The sequence below is a fragment of the Indicator indicator genome, chromosome 34 (assembly GCF_027791375.1).
Source record: "Indicator indicator isolate 239-I01 chromosome 34, UM_Iind_1.1, whole genome shotgun sequence".
NCBI classification, from domain to species: domain Eukaryota; kingdom Metazoa; phylum Chordata; class Aves; order Piciformes; family Indicatoridae; genus Indicator; species Indicator indicator.
Window position 1 is genome coordinate 1261982 of NC_072043.1, and position 22068 is coordinate 1284049.

The window sequence follows — 22068 nt, forward strand, 5'->3', positions numbered from 1 at the left end:
CTCTGAGGAGTTTGGCCCTGAAAACATGGAGCCCTTACACCAAAATCAGTGCCCTTGCTGCAGGGTGCTGGAGAGAGCCACAGAAGACAGAGCCCCCTGCCTGGAGCTGTTCAAGGCCAGGTTGGAGGAGGGCAACCTGGGCTAGTAGAAGGTATCCCTGGCCACCAATTGGAACTGGATGATCTTTAAGGCCCCTTCCAACCCAAGCCATGCTCTGAGCCTGTATGAAAGAACAAGCAAGGTGTCCATCTGCTCCTGTCCCTTCCATCCTCTGGAGCAGCTCCAGGATCTGTGCTCCTGCGACACCAAACTTCCTGGGGCAGCACCTCTGGCTCTGGCACTCAGTGCAGAACTGGCAGTGACAGTGCCACCAGGTGCAGAGGGCAGCAGGGAGGTGACAGAGGCCATGCCAGCTCCATGCCCACACCAGGGAGCGGCAGGAACAGCCACAGTGGCTCCGCTCCTCCTGGCCATCACTGCTCAGCCCCCAGGAAAGCCTCCCTCTCTCTGCAGGGCCAGGCATGTTCTCTAATTCCTTGTTCTTTCCAAGTGCATTTTTCTCAGAAGCACCCTGAGACAGGCTCAGACAGGGACTGCAGGCCCAGAATTAGCTGCTAGAGGAGCCATGGTTCTGCTCCAGGCTGAGGAACAGTCCCCACAGCTTTCCACTCAGTGCATGGCCTGCAGCCAGCAATGGCAGAGCAGCTCAGCCCTTCAGAACAGCACAGAATTGGTTGGGTTGGAAAAGGCCTCTGAGATCATCCAATCCAACCAGCAACCCACCCCCACCATGGCCACCAAACCATGTCCCCAGGTGCCATGGCCACAGGTTTCTTGAACCCCTCCAGGGATGGGGACTCCACCACCTCCCCATGCAGCCTGCTCCAGTCCCTGACCACTCTTGCAGCACAGAAATTGTTCCTAGTAGGGAAACAATTTTTCACCACCCTCCCATTCTCACGCACAAGATCCTGAAGAGTGGCAAGGAGGGACTTTTAGAATCCTCTCAGATCTGCCTTTCATCACCCATGACCTGCTTGAGGGCTGGGTTGTGTGGGGGTGGATGTGGAGGGGAGAGCTGTGTGCTTTGCCTGCTGCCTGCAGCTCTCCCATGCCACACTTTGCTGTAACCTACAAACAGCACAATTTGTGCTCAGCTCCACAGCTCTCAGCTGCTGCACTGCAGCAGGGCACAGCCTCCTGCTTTGTTCAAAGCTCTAAGACTCGAGCAGAGCTGCACCCACCCAGGACCACTCCTCTGCAGGACCTAGAAGAGGAAGCAGCTTCAAAGCAGGCCCTCAGCACGCAGAGCCTCGGTGTAGCAGAGTAGCTGCACTCCGAGCTGCTGCCCCTGAGCTACCGAGGTCCTTATTTGCCACCAGGTCCTTCCTGGACTTTTTACGCTGTTTCTCAGAATAAATTCTGCTCTGTCTGGGAACAGATTTTTGCAGGGTTTCCCTCTGTGCCATGCAGCAGCTGAAGACAGCACCCACTCAGCCAGGCTGTTCTGTCTATTGCAGTGCTGACACATCCAAATCCTTTCCCAGAGTAATTGCCTTTGCTAAACAGATCTGGGGGGAGGGAATACACAAATACCATCCTGGAAGTGTTCAAGGCCAGGCTGGAGGAGACCTTGAGCAACCTGGGCTGGTGGGAGGTGTCCCTGCCCATGGCAGGGGGTTGGAACTGGATGATCTTTAAGGTCCTTTCCAACTCAAACCATTCTCTGAATCTCTGAATCCTGCCCCCACATTTTCCTATGGCATCAGAACCCTCCCTAACTCTCCTTTCAGAAAATACACAGCTAAAAAAGTAAATATGATGGCAAAAAAAGACACTCACCCAAGTGTGGCTTGGGGCAGCCAAGTTGCCTCTTGAGCAAAAGGTTCTTCAGTGACAAATTCAGAGTCTCTGAACCAGTTGCTAAAGCCTCCTTCAGGATGTCTGCTTGAGACTTATCTCATCAGCTTCTGGTTTCAAGTCACATCTCAGGTTCAGCTTGATGGTCACTTTCACTGAGGAAGTTAAAAGCTAGATGGAGGTCCTGACACATCAGAATGGAGAAGGGGCTGGTACAGAACCCCCTGCCATGGCCAGAGCACCTCCCACCAGCCCAGCTTGCTCAGGGCCTCATCCAACCTGGCCTTGAACACCTCCAGGGAGGGGGCATCCACAACCTGTTCCAGTGTCTCCCCACCCTCACAGCACAGAGTTTCTTTCTTTGCTGAGCCTTGCCCTCAATGCTCTTGGGGGCCACAGGTTAGCAGGCACCTACCTGGCAGAAGGGCCACCCCAGGGGCTTTTCACCCCTTCTGAAACACAGACCAGACAGCAGGGACTGCTTTTAGCTGGCACAAACCCCCAGCCCACCCCAGCCACTTTGAAAGCTCATTTTCATCTTTCCTCTTCCTCTGGAGTACCACAGCAATCACAGAATTGTCAGGGTTGGAAGGGACCTCAGGGACCATCCAGTTCCAACCCCCCTGCCATGGGCAGGGACACCTCACACCACAGCAGGTTGCTCACAGCCACATCCAGCCTGGCTGCAAAAACCTCCAGGGATGAGGCTTCCACCACCTCCCTGGGCAACCTCTACCAGCATCTCACCACCCCCCTGGGGAAGAATTTCTTCCTAACATCCAATCTGAATTTCTATTTTTGCTCCATCCCCCAACCACTCTTCTCTACCCCAGATCAGTTCTGATGGCACACACAGCATCTTCACACAGCTGGCAAAGGAAGGGGAAGTGAAGCTCAACACCTGCATGCCCTTAGCTTCCAGGGGAACATTTAAGCTGTGCAGCAGAAGGACTTGCCCAGGATGCAGCCCACTGTTCACACAGGCTGAAGGCAAAGCCCCATGCTGACAACAGAGTCTCCTTCACTTCCACAAAGAACCCAAGTGATGTGCTAGGACTGAGAGGGGAGCAGCAAAGCCACTTCCTCAGGCTGCAGAACCCACCAACATCCTTTCTCAGGAAAGTTCTGGCTGGGGGAGCAGCAGCTGCTGAAATCTGAGCTGCACGCAGAAGCAAAATAGAGACCCAGAGCTGACTTGCCTTGCAGCCAGGACCTTCAGCACACCTCCAGCTGAAGTTCTGTGCAGTTGAAGCCCTGACAAGTTCACATTGCACTGGGTGGGAAGGGACCCTCCAAAGGCATCTTGTCCAACCCCTCTGCAGGCAGCAGGGATATCTCCAGCTAGAGCAGGCTGCTCAGTCGAGCTGCAGTCATAGAGCTGCTAAAGACCTCTGGGGACCTGTTCCCTCTTGGGTTAAATCTGTCCCCAAGCACCTTCAGCCCTCAGCAGATGACAATTTCTATAGCTGAGCAGCCACTCAGGCTGGCAGCTCTGAGTTCAACTACAATGGGCCAGATTTAGCTCTTCTCCCTAGTCTCAGGTGATAGAAAGAGAAGAAATGGCCTGAAATTGTGCCAGGAGAGGGTTAGGTTGGAGAGGAGGAAAAATGTCTTTGCTGCAAGAGTGGTCAGGGATTGGCACAGGCTGCCCAGGGAGGTGGTGGAGTCCCCATCCCTGGAGGTGTTCCAGAACCCTGTGGCCATGGCACCTGGGGCCAGGGTTTGGTGGCCATGGTGGGGTTGGGTTGTTGGTTGGGCTGGATGAGCTCAGAGACCTTTTCCAACCCAACCTATCCTACGATTCTGTGACTTAGCTAAATAAAAGCCATGGCCCAGAAAGAAACAAAGCAATTTATTGGTAAGGGCACATCAAAGCCAACAGTAAACTTGGACCACATGTGAGAGCCTGAGCAGTGCTGGTCAGCAGCAAACAGCAGCTGCTTAGAGTAGGGCTTGAAGCCCACTGCTCTCTGCTGTCCACTGCTGCTGCAGGAGGAAATACTCTTTGTTCCCAGGCAGAACTGAGGCACCTTTAGCTTCTTCCCTAGAAAGACATCCAAAAAGAAAAGAGGAGGAACAGGACGGCTGCTGCCCCTGGAAAGCTCCTTTGGACACTATGGGAGGCAGTGGCTGAGGTAGATGGGGTTATGTGTCCCCAGGAACAGAGTCCCCATTTCTGACTGCAAAACCAAACCAGTTTGATGTGAATTGTGCTTCACTTCTGCAAGGAGAAAGAGCTGGACCTGGTGCTGCAGCTGGTGGACAGCTGAAACATAAAAGGAAAGATGAACCTTGGCAATGTGAGGTGACCCCACTGTGACTTGAGGAGCAGAAGACAGCAGGAACAACACAGTGGTCTTGGAATCGAGTGGCAGAGGAAACCAAGGAGGAGTGAAAAAGCAGGAGAGGTTCTCTTTGCTCCAAGGCAAAGGATGCCACACACCAACTTGATCTGAGCTGCTACCCAAAAAAAGAGAGGAGAAGCTTGGCAGTGCCCAGTGCTGAGCACTGCTGGGAGCTGGCACTGCTCTGCAGCTTCAGGCAATTCAAATCCAAGGGCACAGCAAAGGGGGAATTCACCAATCACAAAGGAATGAGTTTGCAAGTCAACTCAGAACCATGTCCTGTGGGCCTGCTGGGAGCAAACACAGCTGCAGGCACTGAGGTTTCTTCTGGAGGCACTGCAGAAGGGAGGTTAAGAGATTCCTTTTTTCCCCCTCAGTCTATTAGAAAGATTTCCCAAATGGTTATTTTGTGCTTCAATCAAAGTGAATGATGCTATCAGCATTCTTCTTCCAATCTACCAAGACCAGAGCAGGTCCTGAAGTCAGCATTGGGTCTCCAGCAGCCTTCCTACCCAGCTAGCCATGGCTGGAGCTTTGTTCTGCTATCCACAGCTCTGACCTTTCATCAGTAGGGATCGTCCTCATCCGTGTCCTAAACAGGGAGGACAGAGAGACAAACAGAGGCTGAGCACCAAGACAGGAACCACATCATCAACTCAACAACACTTGAGAGCAGCCCTGCACAAAAGGACTTGGGGGTGCTGGGGGGGAGAAGCTGGACAGGAGCCAGCAGTGGGCACTGGCAGCACAGAAAGGCAATGGCAGCCTGGGCTGCATCCAAAGCAGTGTGGCCAGAGCTGGAGAGAGAGGATCCTGCCCCTCTGCTCTGCTCTGGGGAGACCTCACCTGCAGGGCTGGGGCCAGCTCTGGAGCCCTCCACACAGGCCTTGATGGAGCAGGTCCAGAGGGCTGGAGCAGCTCTGCTACAAGGACAGGCTGAGGGAGCTGAGACTGTTCAGCCTGGAGAAGAGAAGGCTCCAGGGAAACCTCAGAGCAGCCTTCCAGTACCTGAAGGGGCTCCAAGAAGGCTGCAGAGGGACTGCTCCCAAAGGCCTGCAGGGACAGGACCAGGGGCAATGGTTTGGAATGGGAGCAGAGCAGATTGAGATTGGATGTGAGGAGCAAGTTCTGCAGCAGGAGGCTGCTGGAACACTGCAACAGGTTGCCCAGGGAGGTGGTTGGGGCCCCATGCCTGGACCCATTCCAGGTGAGGCTGGACAAGGCTCTGAGCAACCTGATCTAGTGGAGGATGTCCCTGCTGGCTTTGGAGATCCCTTCCAAGCCAACCCATTCTAGGAATTTGAGTCTCCCATGCTTCTGACAGCAGCTTACATGCTTTCCAGAACACCTCTGGGCTTGGCTAAGCCTTCTCTCTCTCTCTCTCCACCAGCACTAAAGAAGTGGTGCCTCTAGCATGTCACTTGCACCAGCCTTTCCATCTCCCACAGCAACTCTCCCTCTTTGCATAAAGCACTTTCTGCAGCCTGCACCTCTTGGAAGCTTTGCTCTGCTGTGTTTTAACTGCTGTGGCTCCTGCAGAACTGTAAACATTCAAATGCAGCTTGCAATAATTGCTTGTTTTTCACTCAGTGCCTACTGAAGCCCAGAAACCACCAGCACACACCTGTCTGAAGGCTCCTGTGTGCAGGAGATGCTCAATCACTGCCTTGAGAAGAGTGAAATCAAGCAACACATATTTAAATCCTCCTTAGTGTTACTTCCTGAGCCTCTAGACAAGGTGTAAAAGGTGTGTCTGAGGTAAGGCTGCTTTGTAGGACACATCAGGGAAAGATGAAAACCCTCTCAAATTAGGCATCTCAGCGAGTTCAGTCTGGAATGTGCCAGAGCAGTGCCAACACACTGCAGGAAACAAGCACAGCAGGTGGCAAAAGCATTCAGCCCTTCCAGCACAACACAGGAGCTTGCTGACAGGGCAGCAAGCAGGACCAGAAGACAACCACCACCACTTCCACCACAAAACAAACAGGCACAAAGCCAGCAACAAACCAAGCACGGGAGCTTGGCAGCAGCTTGCTGGGCTGAGAGCAGAGGAAGCAGGGAGGATCTCCAGGAGAGAGCCAAGGCTGCAAGAAGCACTGAGGGATTGCTGCCTCTGCCCCCTTGAATTGTCATCCTGAAATGCCAGCTTGGATTTCAGTGAAGTCACACAAAAAAGCAGGCTGCTGGATCTGAGCACAGCTTCCCCCCCAGGCAGCTCTCACCCCTTGCAGCCCCTACCTGGAAAGCCTCACACAGCAAAGCCACCTGAGAGCCTTCCTTGACATCCAGGGGTGTCTGACAAGCTCTACCTGCTGCTCCTGGCACCTCCTCTGAGCACCCAAGCTGACAGAGCCAAGCCTGCTGACAGCAGCTTTCACTTACCACACAGTTCAGGCACCAGGTTTTGAGCTTGCCCAAGCAGTTGCCTCTCTCTGGCTGTTCAGGCCTGCAGAAAAGCACAGGGTTAGGTTGGACTTCTCCCCCCACAGACCTCCTCTGCATTCTAGTTCTGCCACACTGAGCTGATGCTTTCATGAGAAAAAGCCCTGGTTCTGCAGAGCAAAACCAAACAGGACACAGAATGTCAGCTCCTTCATTTTGAAGGCAGCCATTCCACTGAAGTGCCCTGCTTGCTCACAGCCCTGTCCAGCCTCACCCTGAATATCTGCAGGGATGGGAACTCAACCACCTCCCTGGGCAACCTGTTGCAGTGTTCCAGCAGCCTTCTGCTGCAGAACTTGCTCCTCACATCCAATCTCAATCTGCTCTGCTCCCATTCCAAACCATTGCCCCTGGTCCTGTCCCTGCAGGCCTTTGGGAGCAGTCCCTCTGCAGCCTTCTTGGAGCCCCTTCAGGTACTGGAAGGTTGCTCTGAGGTCTCCCTGGAGCCTTCTTTTCTCCAGGCTGAACATCCCCAGCTCCTTCAGCCTGTCCTCACAGCAGAGCTGCTCCAGCCTCTGATCATCTTTGTGGCCTCCTCTGGACCTGCTCCATCAGGTCCCTGTCCCTCCTGTGTTGAGGGCTCCAGCACTGCAGGTAAGGTCTCAGCAGAGCAAAATCCTCACTCCTGAACAGAATCCTCTCCAGTTCAGAAGAGAATTCAGCCTCCAAGGCTCCTTCAGTACCTGGCACCTCTGCTGAGGCCACCAGAGGGGTAGTAGTTCCATTATTCAGTTTGGTTTTCTTGTTAGGGATCCTTCAGAGCAAAACACAACCCAGAGAGCTCACATCAGCAGAATATCTTCCTGATTGAGGCTGAAATAAATCCAATTACAGAAGTGAAAGACTTTCTAAGCCTAAACTGCTTCACTCCAAGCAAAAGAGGATCTACAGCAGTTAAGCTTATGCTCCACCATGGGGATTTTCCAAAGCTTTCTCACCACTGGCTAAATCATGCATATGGAGAAGTAGATTTCAGTGGCTGAGCTGCAGATGCTGAGAGCTGTGAACTGAGTAAGAGTGGAGGAAGCATCCTCTGGCTTGTGCCAACAGGCAAAAGAAGAAATACAGGCTCTAGCTTCCAGCCAGAACTTACTCATCAGACACTTCAATGGAGGACTTCTTACAGCCAGACTTTTTCTTCTCCTTCAGCACTCCAAATTTCCTTCCCATCCTCACCAACAGCAGAACCACCACGAAGATGGAAGGGAGGAACACTAAAATGGACAGCAGCACTGCTGAGGTGAGCTGGAAGGAAAGGCCTGCAGGGAAGACAAAGAACAGCCCAGCTCTGCCACTGCTAAAATCACACAGTCACAGAAGGGTAGGGGTTGGATGGGGCCTCCAGAGATCATCCAGTCCAACCCCCCTGCCAGAGCAGGGGCACCCAGGGCAGGGCACCCAGGAACACAGCCAGGGGGGTTTTGGATGTCTCCAGAGAAGGAGACTCCACAACCTCTCTGGGCAGCCTGCTCCAGGGTTCTGGAACCCTCCCTTCAGTTCCCAAGGAACATCCAGTGCCCCATGTCCTGTCCTTGGCCATCCCTGAGCAGAGCCTGGCTCCAGCCCTGCACATCTTTATCCCCAGCAATGAGGTCACCCTCAGGCTCCTCTGCTCCAAGCCCCAGCTCCCTCAGCCTGGCCTCACAGGAGATGTTCCACTGCCTGCAGCAGCTTCGTGGCTCTGTGCTGGACTCTTTTAAGCAGTTCCCTGAGGTCCTTCTTGACCTGAGGAGCCCAGAACTGGACACAAATAAGTGTAAAATACAACCAAGCCCAGCTGTCAGCCCCTGTGGCAAACACCCACCCAGACCACAGCCTGCTGGCCTTGTCACACAAAGCACAGAGGTGACACATGGGAGGCAGCTTGACTGTAGGACTCCCAGCACAGCCCCAGCACCACAGAGTGCTGCATGTGCAAAAAAAAAAAAACCCTACAAAGGCAGGCAGCTGATGACACAGCTCCACCACAGCCTGAGCTGCAGATCTGGGGCAGGCCTGGCACACGAGGCAGAGGAGGAGATGAAGCATCACTGAGCAGCTTTGTGGTGGGGCAGGTTATTTTTAGCTCACTCTTTCCAAAACATTTCACTTGCTCTTCTGCTCTCATGTGTGGAGGTTGGAACTCCTGAGCAAGTGCACACTTTGAATGGCTGTTGTCAGCACAGCCTCCATTTGTCCCTTCCTGTCCCCAGATAAATTCAGCAGTTTTCAGTGTATTTAACTCAGAGAGAATCACAAAATGGTTTGGGTTGGAAGGGACTTCTGAGATCACCTACTCCAACCCCCCTGCCATGGGGCAGGGACATCTCTCAACTAGATTTGGTTGCTCAAGGCCTCATCCAGCCTGGCCTTCAACAACTCCAGGGAGGAGGCATCCACAGCCCTCCTGTTCAGCCTGTTCCAGAGTCTCACCACCCTCCTACTGAAGAACTTCTTCCTCAGCTCCAGCTCTCCTCAGCTTCAAACCATTCCCCCTTGTCCTGTCTCCAGACACCCTCATGAAAAGTCCCTCTGCAGCCTTCCTGAGGTAACTCCTGCTGAAATTCCAACATGGAACTTCATTTAAGCTCCTGCCAAAGCTGCTTACCCCTCTCTGTAACCACCAGTGTTGTCAGGGGGATGTTGTGGTACATGTCTGGAGGGTTCTTCACGCTGCAGATGAAGGTTCCATTGTCACTCATCCCTGGGTTTTGGATAGCAATGGAAGCATCACCCCTGGCAACATTCCCAAGCCAGGATATTCTGTCTTTGAACTTTCCCACTGTTGTTGGGTATGGAACAGACTGGTAATGAAAAATCTACAAGGAGGCAAAGACAAAAAAAAAAAAAACCAATGCAGCAATCAAACACTCCAAGTGCTGAGTAAGGAGCAAAGCAAAGCACTTTTTGGGTACTAAGCAGAGGAATGCAGGTTAAGCAGTCACAACACTGCTAATGCAGGAGGCCTTTTCAAGTCCCACTTTGAAAACTCTTGAGTCAGCTCCACTTCATTACAGCTCCCAGGCTCTCATCCTCAGCCCTCAGACGCCATCATCACCGTTCTGACCAGCCTGGTCCCCTCTGCAGATCTGCAGCAGGGCAGAACAGACTCCCTGCCTCCTTGTGCTTCCTCAGCTTTTGCTCTTGCTGTCCTGTGAGCAGAGACTCAGCAGACCTCACTTCATACAAGCACCACCCTTCTGTGCCAGATATGAGGACACTCCTCTAAGAATTCAAAGTTTTTTGGGCAGCAGAAGCTGCTGACAGGCCATGAAGATTCATAGAATGGCTTGGGTTGGAAGGGGCCATGGGCAGGGACACTTCCCACCAGCCCAGGTTGCTCAAGGCCTCATCCAGCCTGGCTCTGAACACCTCCAGGGAGGTAATCCATGACCTCCCTGGGCAACCTGGGTGTATCCTCACCTTCACAGTAGATGTGCATTTCTGTTCCCACTCTGAATGGGCCACTTCCAGAGGGCTTTCAGACTGAAGCATTTATGCTTGGTTGTCAAAACACTGCCAACAAACCAGCAAGCAGCAGCCCATAACCCTCAGAGGCTGCCATCATCATCTTCAGACTGTCCCTGCACACATCTTCTCACACCAAGATATTTCAGCTGCAGACTTGCACCACAAAGCTCCTCAGGTACAGCTGCCTTCAAGCAAGCCACCAAACAACTGCTTTAAGGTCATTCTACACAAAGCTCCAGCACCCAGTGCAGCCCTGGTACCCAAACCCAAACTTCATCTCCTTTAACATCACCATCATTTTTTTTTTGCCTAAGAAACACTCGAAAAAAATCACATGGGAAAGGTGGTGGTGATGATGAGAGTCCCAAACCTGAAGAGATGAAGCAGCACAGCAATGCAGACATGAAAAGCCCCATCAGATCCTCTGCATGCACAGAAACCTCCACCAGAAGAAAAGTCCTTGTGTCACTTACTGTCTCAATCTGACCACCTGTGAGGGGCCTGTATGTCCAGTCCACCATCAGGCTCTCAGTGATGGGAGAAGTGGATTTGAAGGAGCATTTCAGCAAGACTTGTTCCCCAATGAAGGCTCTCACTTTAGGACTGGTTGTGATTTCCAGGGAAAGGACATTGCAGGCACCTGATGGAACAAGCACAGAAGACAAGGATTAGATTCCAGTTAGCTGTGAGGCACTGGGGTGCTGATAACCCAAAGGTGCAAGCCCAAAGACAGCAGCACAATGCTGACTGCCTCCTCACCATGGGTTGGGTTGGAAGGGACCTCTGGAGATCAGAGCTGATCTCCAAGGCAAGGTCACAGGAACACATCTAGGTGGGTTTCGAACATCTCCAGTGGATGGAGACTCTACCACCTCTCTGGGCAGCCTGCTCCAGTGCTCTGCCACCCTTAAATTACAGAAGCTCCTCCTGATGTTCAGATGGAGCTTCTGACGTTCCACCTGTGCCTGTTACCCCTTGTCCTGGCACTGTGCACCGCTGACAAAAGCCTGGCCCCATCCTCCTGGACCCCATCCCGGGGATGCTCTGCAGCAAGTTCTGCTCTACCTGCTCCAGCTGACTCCTCTGCTGCTCCTACTCACACCTGCCAGTCCCAGGGTGACTTTCCGGCGTTGCACACCCTGTTTCCACCACCACCAGTATCAAACAGGGGTCTTACCAAACACACCTCCTTCTGCTCCCGACCGAGAGCACCGAGAGCCCGAGGGCAGCAGCTGGACCTCAGCAAAGCCAGCGGGAGCCAAGTGCCGGGCAGCGAGCAGAGCGGGTAACACAATCACAGGATTAAGGAGGTTGGAAAAGACCTCCGAGGTCACCCAGTCCAACCTATCCCCCAACAGCAGCTAATCAACTAAACCATGGCACCAAGTGCCTCATCCAGTCCGGTTTTAAAGGCTTCCAGGGCCGGTGACTGCACCACCTCCCTGGGCAGCTCATTCCAATGGCCAATCTCGCTTTCTGGGGAGAATTTCTTCCTAACATCCAGCCCAAACCTTGAGACTGTGTCCTCTCCTTCCGTCACTGGTTGCCTGAGGGAAGAGATCAACTCCCACCCGGCTACAACCTCCCTTCAGGGAGTTGTAGACAGCAAACGAACGCAGCCAGCCGCCTGCCCTGCCCTGCCGGGGGGCTTCGCTCGCCCCACGGCACCCCATGGCTTTTCCTGCCGCTGCCAGCACTCCCCGCACCGGCAACCGACCGCACAGCCCCGCGGGGGCCCGGCCGGCCGCCGCCGCCGCACTCCTGCTCGGCGCTTCCCGGAGCTTCCAGCCCGCCGGGACACCGCCACCTCCGCAACCGCCTTCCGTGCGAGGCTTCCCGCCGCCGCGGCACTCCCCGGAGATGGAAGGCCCCGTTACCGAGCAGAAGGAGGAACCCTCGCGGAAGAAGGAAGAGGGATGAGGGGGAGCCGCCGCCGACCGCCACCGCGCCGCCGCCACACCGCATCCCGGCTGGGCTCACGGCCGCAACATGGCGGCTCACCTGCGCGCGGGCGGCGCAGGTGAGGGCGGGGACAAGCCGCAAGATGGCCGCCCCGCGTCGCCATGGCAACGGCCGGCGCCTACCTGGGGCCGCCGCGAAGGGCCTGGCCGTGAAGTGCCCCGGGAGCGGCCCCAGCCGCGGTCGGCGCCTCCGGGAGCGGTCCCAGCACCGTTCCGCGGCCCCTGGAGCGGTTCTGGCCGCGGTCGGCGCCTCCGGGAGCAGTCCCAGCCCCGTTCCGCGGCCCCTGGAACGGTCCTAGCCGCGGTCGGCGCCTCTGGGAGCAGCCCCAGCCCTGTTCCGCGGCCCCGGGACCGGTCCTAGCCGCGGTCGGCGCCTCCGGGAGCGATCCCAGCTCCGTTCCCCGGGCCCTGGAGCGGCCCCAGCCCTGTACCCCGGCCCTAGAGGGGTGGCGCCGGTTTGGGATGCAGGACCCGACCCTCCGGCGGCGGGCTCTCTCTGCCCTCTGAGGGAGCAGGGAGCCCCTGCCCTCCCAGCCGGGCACCCCGAAAACCCCGGTTCCGGGGGCCGCATTCAGAGCAAAGCTCCGGCCGGCGCCGCACATCCCTGCGTCGCAGCGCTGAGCTCACCGCCGCTGCTCTCCACGTGGCTCCTTTATTTATGGCACACAATTGAAAACAAAAACATCGCCACAGACAACGTGGCCGGCGCGACACAGAGGAGAGTTATAAAGCCATAAAGATAGTCTTTAAACAAACAGGCTGGGGAAGGAGGCGGGGGGGGGTTGTGTTGGTTTGGTGCTGGTTAAACACCGTAACAGTGCTGTGGTTTCATTTATCGTGGAATTGTTTGAGTTGGAAAGGGCCTCTCAGATCCTGCAGCCTGACATTCAACTCGACACCACCATGGCCACTGAACCACATCCCCAAGTGCCGTGGCCACAGGTTTCTGGAACACCTCCGGGGATGAGGACTCCACCACCTCCCTGGGCAGCCTGTGCCAATCCCTGACCAAAGTGAATGATTTGGGGTGGGAGAGAAGCCTGCAGCAAGCAGGGATCAGGTAGGCTTTGCCATATTGAACTAGATCAAGGGGCTCCCTTTGTTTCAGAGATGTGAAGGAGAACCAATCTATCATCAGGCAAGATGTGCTGGGGGGCACCTGGGCAACAAACAGCACCCACAGGCAGGGGTGTTGCTGTTGTTGCTGGAAGGCTGATGCTTGCCAGCTGCTGACACCCCAAAGAGCAGCAGGAGGTTGCCTCAGCATGGCCAGCAGCACTTGCACAGGGCAGGCTCTGAGCTGGAACTGCAGCCAGCTACAGGGTTGGAGTGTCTGCAAGGGCGCTCAGGAGGCTGCTGAGCAGGGGAAAGCAGCGTCCTGCATGGCGGTGGGAAGTGGAGAGCTGAGCAGAAAGGAGGTCAGCGTGGGGTAGTGCCAGCAGAGCTTTTCCCACTCCTGGGAAGAGCTGCTGAAGTGTGTGGCTGCACAGAAGGCACCGACCTCAGCTACTGTGGTTGCAAAGCTGCATGAGATCAGCATGAAAAGCACCCCCTAATACAAAGCAGCATAAATTCCCTAGCTGTAAGAGTTGCCCTTTACAGCAGCAAAGGGACTGAAAGCCTGTTGTAGCCACAGGCTGCTCCTGTGATCCCTCTCAGTCCATCTCCCTTCTCGTGATGTCAAAGGGAAACTTGAGGGAGGAAAAAACACAGGGCAACACATAAAGCACCTTGCAGCACTTAAGGTGCAAGAGTTGTCTGCTCAGCCACTGAATAATCTCTGCTCACTCAGCTATCCTGGCATTATTCTTTTTTGTCTTCAGAGCAGCTTTCTCCACACTCTGCCGGTGTGAAGATGAAAGGAAAGTTCTTTGTTCATGGGTCAAGGTCCTCCCTGCTTTCCTTCAACGAAGGAAATTTACATCTTGTGGTACTGTCACCCTCCTTCCTTGCAGGACTTTCAGGTTGAGCAGGGATACCACACTGGCAGCACGAGGCGTCTGTAATTCAGCTTTGTTCCAACATTCCAAATTACAACCTCTCACCATCTGCTTTAGAAGGACCTGAGAAGAAAGAGCAGAAGGGAAAACAAACCAGACCTCATTACTCAGGGTTATTGTTGAAAACAGAAATAGTTAGAGGCAACTGCTGACCTCACAAATGGAGTGAGGGAGGAGGAAAAAAAAAAAAAGATGCTGAAACCTTCCAGCAGAGTCAGCAAATCTGGAAGGAATTTTGGTCTTCTTGTGGCGATTTGAAAACAACTGAGATCAAATGAATGGAAAAATCAGGTTCAGAACTGGTGAGAGTAATTCACCCCTCTTGCTCCACAAGGCAGGCACCCATCAGGGAAAGCAGCAACAACAACTAGGGTGGAGAAACCTTCACTGTTAAGAGAGAGGGGAAAAAAAGTCTCCACCACTGCCTGTTCATTTCTGTCTCTCTGAAGGCTCCTCAGGAACAAAGTGTGGCTGTGGTCTCAGATGTTTGTTTGTGGCTCCCATGGCTCCAGAAAATAAATACCCAACTAAAACTGCCTTTAAAAGTCTGCAGTAACAGCAAGATTAGTCTGGAAAGTCTGAAAGATTGGTCAGAAAAGTCTGGAGAAGAGAAGGCTCTGAACAGACCTTCTTGTGGCCTTCCAGTGTCTGATGGGGGCCACAAGAAAGCTGGGGAGGGACTTTTTAGGGTGTCAGGGAGTGATAGGACTGGGGGGAATGGAGCAAAACTAGAAATGGGGAAATTCAGATTGGATGTTTAGGAAAAAATTCTTCCCCATAAGGGTGGTGAGAGACTGGCACAGGTTGCCCAGGGAGGTGGTGGAAGCCTCATCCCTGGAGGTTTTTGCAGCCAGGCTGGATGTGGCTGTGAGCAACCTGCTGTGGTGTGAGGTGTCCCTGCCCATGGCAGGGGGGTTGGAACTGGATGAGCCTTGAGGTCCCTTCCCAACCCTAACAATTCTATGATTCTAAGATATGAATTAGTAAATATTTGAGTGAACACCTGCACTGTACATACCATCAAAGATCTCTACTCTTCTAAGGGAGCAGCTTCTTTCTCTTCTCGGACCTTCAGATTCTCCTTTTCTGTACTGTTATTAAAAAAAAAAAAAAAAAAAAAAAAAAAAAGGGGGGGGGCGAAGGGGAAAGTTAGAAAAAGGCCAAGTCAGCATCATATATTTCAAGCAGCAGAGACACCTTCTGAGTTACATCTGGCACACATGGTCAGATAAGATACCAAGCATGCATGGAGACCCCCGTGTCAGGTTCATAAAGTGATCATCTGCCCACTGCCACCACAGCTGCTGGAGAGGGGCCAGAGGAGGCCATGAAGATGATCAGAGGGCTGGAGAGCTTCCCCCATGGGGACAGGCTGGGAAAGCTGGGGCTATTCAGCCTGAAGAAGGCTCTGGGAAGACCTTAGAGCAGCCTTCCAGTACCTGAAGGGGCTACAGGAGATCTGAGGAGGGACTTTTGACTCCTGGGAGTGACAGGATGAGAAGCTTGAGGATTGAAGCTTGAGGAGGGCAGATTGAGACTGGAGATTAGGAAGAAATTCTTCCTCATGAGGGTGGTGAGACACTGGCACAGGTTGCCCAGGGAGGTGGTGGAAGCCTCATCCCTGGAGGTTTTTGCAGCCAGGCTGGATGTGGCTGTGAGCAACCTGGGCTGGTGGGAGGTGTTCCTGCAGGGGGGCTGGGACTGGATGAGCTTTAAGGTCCCTTCAAATTTAAACTTCGATTCATTCTATGAATCTGTGACTGAATCCTTCTCCAGGTGAGGAGACTGAAGAGCAAGAGCAGAATGAGGTCTCCTAAAGCTCACCCATCCCAGGGCTCTGTTCTGACTGCAACTCAGCAGCCAATTAGCGCTAATTACGCCGGCAGCTTTGCATTGCAGACGCTCAGTGTCTAGTCCAAGCCAATGAGTCAGGCTAGCTGCAAAGATACTTGAGGAGCTTCCTCAGGAGCCTTTCTCCTCTGTCCTTACAGTTCGGTGTCTGCCACCTCGATGCCCTTCTCCTCCGCTTTCTTGCGCCGGTGCCGGCAGATGATCACAGCTGTCACCACCACCACCATCAGGACACAGGCAGACCCGATGGCCACTGCCAGGAAGTGGATTTCTGAGAGCTGCACTGTGTGGAGAGAAGCAGAGACATGGGCATGGAGGACGCACAGAGGGGCTCTTGCTATGAGCCTGGGAGCACACCCCCACGAACATCACTTTTCCTCAGGCTCCATTTTCCTTGTATCCATCAACAGCCCTCAGGCTTTCTCTTTATACATCCTTTTCTTCCATATATTCTTCCCAAACATGGAAGACCATCCAGTGTTTCACACTGGCAAAACCACATTGACCTCCCCAACACAAGAGGGACATGGAGCTGCTGGAGAGGGTCCAGAGGAAGCCTCAAAGATGATCAGAGGGCTGGAGAACCTCCCCTGTGAAGACAGGTTGGGAGAGTTGGGGATGCACAACCTGGAGAAGAGAAGGCTCCAGGGAGACCTTAGAGCTGTATCAGTATCTGAAGGGGCTGCAGGAAGGCTGGGGAGGGACTGCTCAGAAGGGTTTGGAGTGATAGGATAAGGAGTGATGGTTTGAAAGTGGAGCAGGGCAGAGTTAGGCTGGACATCAGGAGACAGATTTAGGTTGGGCATCAGGAGGAAGTTCTGTACAGTGAGGGTGGGGAGACACTGGCACAGGCTGCCCAGGACAGTTGAAGTCCTATCCCTGGAGACATTCAGGATCAGCCTTGCTGTGTCCCTGTGCAGCCTGCTCTGGCTGGAGCTGTCCCTGCTGCCTGCAGGGGGTTGGCCAAGATGCCCTTGGAGGCTCCCTTCCAGCCCGATGCCATCCGTGGCTCTGTGCTGGGTTCTTGGCCTCTCACCTTTCTGCACCACTCTGAGCCGCACTTCCCCGATGGTGCCGTAGAAGTCTGGGGGGTTGTTCACCTGGCAGGTGAAGGTCCCATTGTCCGTGGGCTGCAGGTTCCAGATGACAATGGAGGCGTCCTGCCGCTCGATGTTGCCGTCCCAGGTGACCCTCTCCTTGAAGCGCCCTGCTGGGGGCTCGTAGGGCTCCTTCAGGTAGCGAAACACCTGGAAGAGAGGAGCTGTCAGTGCTGGACACCAGGCAGCCCAGACAGGCACTGCTGAGGGTGTGAGAGGACTGGGGGAATGGAGCAAAAATAGAAGTGGGCAGATTCAGATTGGATGTCAGGAAGAAGTTCTTCCCCCCGTGGGGGTGAGACAGTGGAACAGGTTGCCCAGGGAGGTGGTGGAAGCCTCAGCCCTGGAGGATTTTAAGGCCAGGCTGAACGTGGCTCTGAGCAACCTGCTCTAGTGTGAGGTGTCCCTGCCCATGGCAGGAGGTTGGAACTGGATGATCCTTGAGGTCCCTTTCAACCCTAACAATTCTATGATCTATTGGAGAGGGTGGGAGCAGCACCTGGAAGTATGGCAGCAGAGCTGCCTTGGCCCAGCTGATCCCAGGGCAACTCCAAGGCTGTTTCTGAAGACAGTGCCTTGTGCTGTCCAGAGAAGGGCCAGGATAATGATCTGAGGACCGGAGGAAAAGCTTGAGAGAGCTTGGTGTGTTCAGCCTGGAGAAGAGAAGGCTGAGGGGAGACCTCATCACCATGGAGCAGTGCATAAAGGGAGGCTAGCAAGAGGATGGAGACTCCCTTCTGACAAAGAGTCCTATGGAGAAGACAAGGGGTGATGGGGACAAGGTACTGCTGGGGACACTCCCATTGCAATCCAGAAGAAAATATTTCCCTGTCAGAACAGTTGGACATTGGAATCGTCTCCCAAGGGCAGCTGTGGATTCCCCTCCATTGGACAGTTTTCAGACTCAGCTCACAGGGTTCTGGGCCAGCTCATTGCAACTCTGCTGTCACCTGGAAAGGTTGGAGCAGATGATCCTTGGGGTCCCTTCCAACCTGGCACTCTATGGAGCTGTCAGTGCTGGACACCAGGCAGTCTGTGGTAGGAGCAGCACATGGAAGTGGGGCAGCAGAGCTGCCTAGACCCAGCTGCTCCCAGGAGGCTGTTTCTAAAGACAGTTCCTTGTGCTGTGTGCTTGCCCAAGCCCACACCTGGAATCTGGGCAGTCACAGAGCTGACCCAGTGCTGAGTCTTGGGACTGCTTTACTTGAGTAAGCATGCAGTGATGAAATGCAGCATAAAGGCTTCACTTACAGGCTCATGAGAGCTCTGGTCCTCTGGCTGGAAGTTCCAGGTGACTGCCAGGTTTGGGCTAATGGGGCTGGTACTGGAAAAGGTACATTTTAACCTCAGGTTGGTGCCATTCACAGCGTTCACCTCCTTGGCAGTGTAAACCTCCACGGCTGCTGCAGGCCACAGCACTGCAGGGGGGAAAGAAAAGAGGTTAGAGGTGATGAATCCTGCCCAGGAGTAAGCTCATCACTTCTTATCTGCTAGTAGACTGCAGGGCTGCCTGCTTTATCTATCCCTGTCAATGCTTAACCTGACAGTGAGAAGCACACAGATAGTGAGGGAGATGATCCTGGGTATGCAGGATCCAAGAGGTTCCCCCCCTGTGCTTCGTGGCTGCTGCCAGGTGCTGTGCAAGCTACACAATGCTGCTTTTAAAGCTTGCATTCACCTGAGCTGCTGCTACAGCAGCTGTGGGTTTGTGGCTTCACAGTTAAACACTGACAGATCTGATAACTGCTTGGGAAAGGACCACTGGGGAGGAATTGTCTAAAGGAACAATAGAGTTAGACGGGGGGAGGAGGGCATGAGCAAAGGCCCCTATGGGATGAGGACAACCTCCCTCGTGGGAACAGGCTGGGAGAGCTGGGGCTGTTCAGCCTGGAGAAGAGAAGGCTCCAGGGAGACCTCAGAGCAGCCTTCCAGTACCTGAAGAGGCTACAGGAGAGCTGAGGAGGGACTTTGACAAGGGCTGGGAGTGATAGGATGAGGGAATGGGTTGAAGCTTGAGAAGGGCAGATGTAGATTGGAGATTAGGAAGAAATTCTTGACAATGAGGGTGGGGAGACACTGGAACAGGCTGCCCAGGGAGGTTGTGGAGCTGGAAGTGTTCAAGGCCTTGAATGGAGCCTTGAGCAAACTGCTCTAGTGGAAGGTGTCCCTGCCCATGGCATGGGATTGGAACTGGATGACCTTTAAGGCCCCTTCCAACCCAAACCATTCCATGAATCTATGAAATGTGACACCTAGCGGGTGCAACGCTGCTGTGAACACCACCCCCCTTTAAACACACCCTTGCTGCTGACTGGCACTGAAGATCCCAGACCACTTTTCATGTGCTTGTGCTGGTCACATTCTCACAAGTGCCAGGGGACTGCACTCAGTTCCCCGGAGCAGATTTCTTCAGCAAAGCAGCTTCCAGAGGAACTGCTGAGCCCCATTAACCAATTGCTGTTTCCCTTGCTAGAGCTTTCCTTGAGGCACTTTGTATTAGTAGCCTGAGTGCCATGCAAACTGCTCTCATTGATATAAGAAGCACCCATTAGGAGGTCAAGAGCCCAGCTAGACAGCTCTGGTGAAATAGAATCACACAGAGGAGCTGCACAGGAAATCCTCAAGGTAAATTTAAGAATTTGTTTATCAAAGAAGCAGCTTCTGTTAACCAAACCACCACAGCTGCCACTTAAAAAAAAAAAAAAAAAAAAGTTAGCATCACTGACTCGGTGCTGGCTTGGAAGGGAGACAACCAGCAGGACAGAAGAGGAATTAAAGTGAAAAATATGAAAACCAGAACGGTGATGCTTCAATTTCCCACTTCCCCTCCCCGCCTCTGCTGTCACTGTGTTGGTTCTCTGTCCACTTCAACTCTCACTGGGTTGGTTTCCACCGAGCAGGGCTGTGCTAAACATTTTACTGCTGCTAGGGACATTCTTCCTTGTTCTCAATCCTGTGCTCCCTTGGAGTTTCCTTTTCTTCAGTGGTCAAATTAACCCAGCAGAAAAAGAAGGCGTTAATAAATTCCTGGCTCTTGGGGAGAGGAATTAACTCATCCCACTTTAATTCAAAAAAACTCGAACAACCCAAACCCCACCAAAAAAAAATACAAACAGACCCCCAAGACCCCATCCAAACAAAACAAACCCCAAAACCTCCTAAAGAAAACCTAAAAAAACACCCCAAACCCCGACAAACAAAAAGAACAAAACTAAACAAACACCCCCACCAAAAAAAAAAAAATCCCAAACAAACAAATCCCAAACAAGGAGACCCCAAAGAACCCCAAGCAAACAAAACGACCCCCCCAAAAAAACCCCTCACCCAACCAAAACGACCTTCAAAAAACCTCAACCCAAACCAATTGGCCCAACCCCCCCACACTCAACCCAACCAAAACGAGCTCCCAAAAATTCCAACCGAACCAAAACGACTCCAAAAAAACTTCATCCAAACAAAACTCCCCCCCCCAAAAAATCCCAACCGAACCAAAACGACCCCCCAAAAAAATCCCAAAGCCAACCCCGACCAATCCGGGGCTGTAAAATGCGGCCCCGTAAAAGGACAATCGCTGCATTTCCTGTGCTTGAAAATCATTTACAGCCAAGGACTTCCTGGCCAGATTTCTTTTCCCAACGGAAAATAAATAAATAAATGAACCTTTGGAACGCCACAACACTGAAGGTGTTCACAAATAAAAAAAAAAACTTCCTTGGCAGCCATCGAAGATTCAGAGCCAAATCTTTTCATTTTTAACTCCTTTAGAAGGAAAAAAAAAATTAATAATAAAAAGCGGTGGGAAATGAGACCTGCCCGAGGTGATCCTGCTTTGGTGGGGGCAGGGAGGATGGTAGTGGTGGAATCGATGATTTCCAGAGGTTGCTTCCAACCCCTGCCCAGGGTATCCATGTGCTGATGGGTTTGGGAAAGGAGGAGATCACAGAATCACGGAAACATTCAGATTGGAAAAGACCCTCGGGATCACCGAGTCCAACCGATAACCCTACTCAAAAGATGGTCTTCCTCGATTCCATCTTTATTTGCCACAGGAAATTCATAGAATCACAGAATTGTCAGGGTTGGAAGGGACCTCAAGGCTCATCCAGTCCCAACCCCCCTGCCATGGGCAGGGACACCTCACACCACAGCAGGTTGCTCACAGCCACATCCAGCCTGGCTGCAAAAACCTCCAGGGATGAGGCTTCCACCACCTCCCTGGGCAACCTGTGCCAGTGTCTCACCACCCTCATGGGGAAGAATTCTTCCCAACATCCAATCTGAATCTCCCCATTTCTAGTTTTGCTCCATTCCCCCCAGTCCTATCACTACCTGACAGCCTAAAAAGCAGCTTTGCTGCCTGCTTGGGATCGCTGCGGTGGGAACGATCTCGGCCCGCCCGGGATTGCTGCGGTGGGAACGATCTCAAGCCGCCGCTCTTGAATAATCTCTAACTGTCTAGTAACAAAGATAGCGAACAAAAAGATATCTAGGACTAAAGTCCATCTTCCTGGAGGGAGAGAAGATGTGTAACCGGAGCTCAGAATGAGCTCAGTGTTCACTTTCCTCCTGAACACACCTAAACCTGTTTGTCCACCCAACTCAATCACTTCGTGCCGCTCGCAGCCAGCCCCGGACCCAGAGAGCCGCAGCCCCCCTCCAACCCCCGCGCCTGCGACTCCTGCAAAGCCGCTGCTCGATCAGGATGATAATTAAGGGATCAGAAGAGGAAAGGCGAAATGGCAACAGAGGCCGGGCGGCTCCAGGTGTCCTTACCTCGCAGCTGCACTCCCAGGAAGAGCACAGCCCTCAGCCAGCTGGGGCCAAGCATTGGGAGCAGAAGGTTGGACTGCGCAGGCTGAGCCGCACCAGGCACTCGTATCAGGTTCTCACTACCCCGACGAAAGTTGAGTTTCCCTCCAAGTCTTCCCAGCAGCGTAGAGCAGATTCCTTACTCGGAGCACTCCCTGCCCCGGCTCCCAAAGGCAAGGTGCGGCCAGCCCAGCTCACCTCTGGGTGTGAAAGAGGTGGCTTTTCAAGGCAAGTTTAATTTCTTCTGCCTCCC

The 22068-nt window shown here is 53.5% G+C and overlaps 2 protein-coding genes across 2 annotated transcripts; both read right to left on the reverse strand.

Annotated features, from left to right (window-relative positions):
* Positions 1-4770: 4770 nt before the first annotated feature.
* On the reverse strand, positions 4771-12062 carry LOC128977865 (myelin protein zero-like protein 3). The gene is made up of 6 exons (XM_054395556.1): positions 11975-12062; positions 10571-10737; positions 9235-9445; positions 7750-7906; positions 6588-6651; positions 4771-4797 (listed from the first exon to the last, which is right to left on the reverse strand). Exons 1-6 carry the CDS (start codon positions 12060-12062, stop codon positions 4771-4773), a joined length of 714 nt encoding a protein of 237 aa, XP_054251531.1.
* A 3026-nt stretch (positions 12063-15088) lies between these two features.
* On the reverse strand, positions 15089-21834 carry MPZL2 (myelin protein zero like 2). Its single transcript, XM_054395526.1, has 5 exons — positions 21780-21834; positions 18258-18424; positions 16946-17156; positions 16048-16192; positions 15089-15149 (listed from the first exon to the last, which is right to left on the reverse strand). Exons 1-5 carry the CDS (start codon positions 21832-21834, stop codon positions 15089-15091), a joined length of 639 nt encoding a protein of 212 aa, XP_054251501.1.
* Positions 21835-22068: the final 234 nt, after the last annotated feature.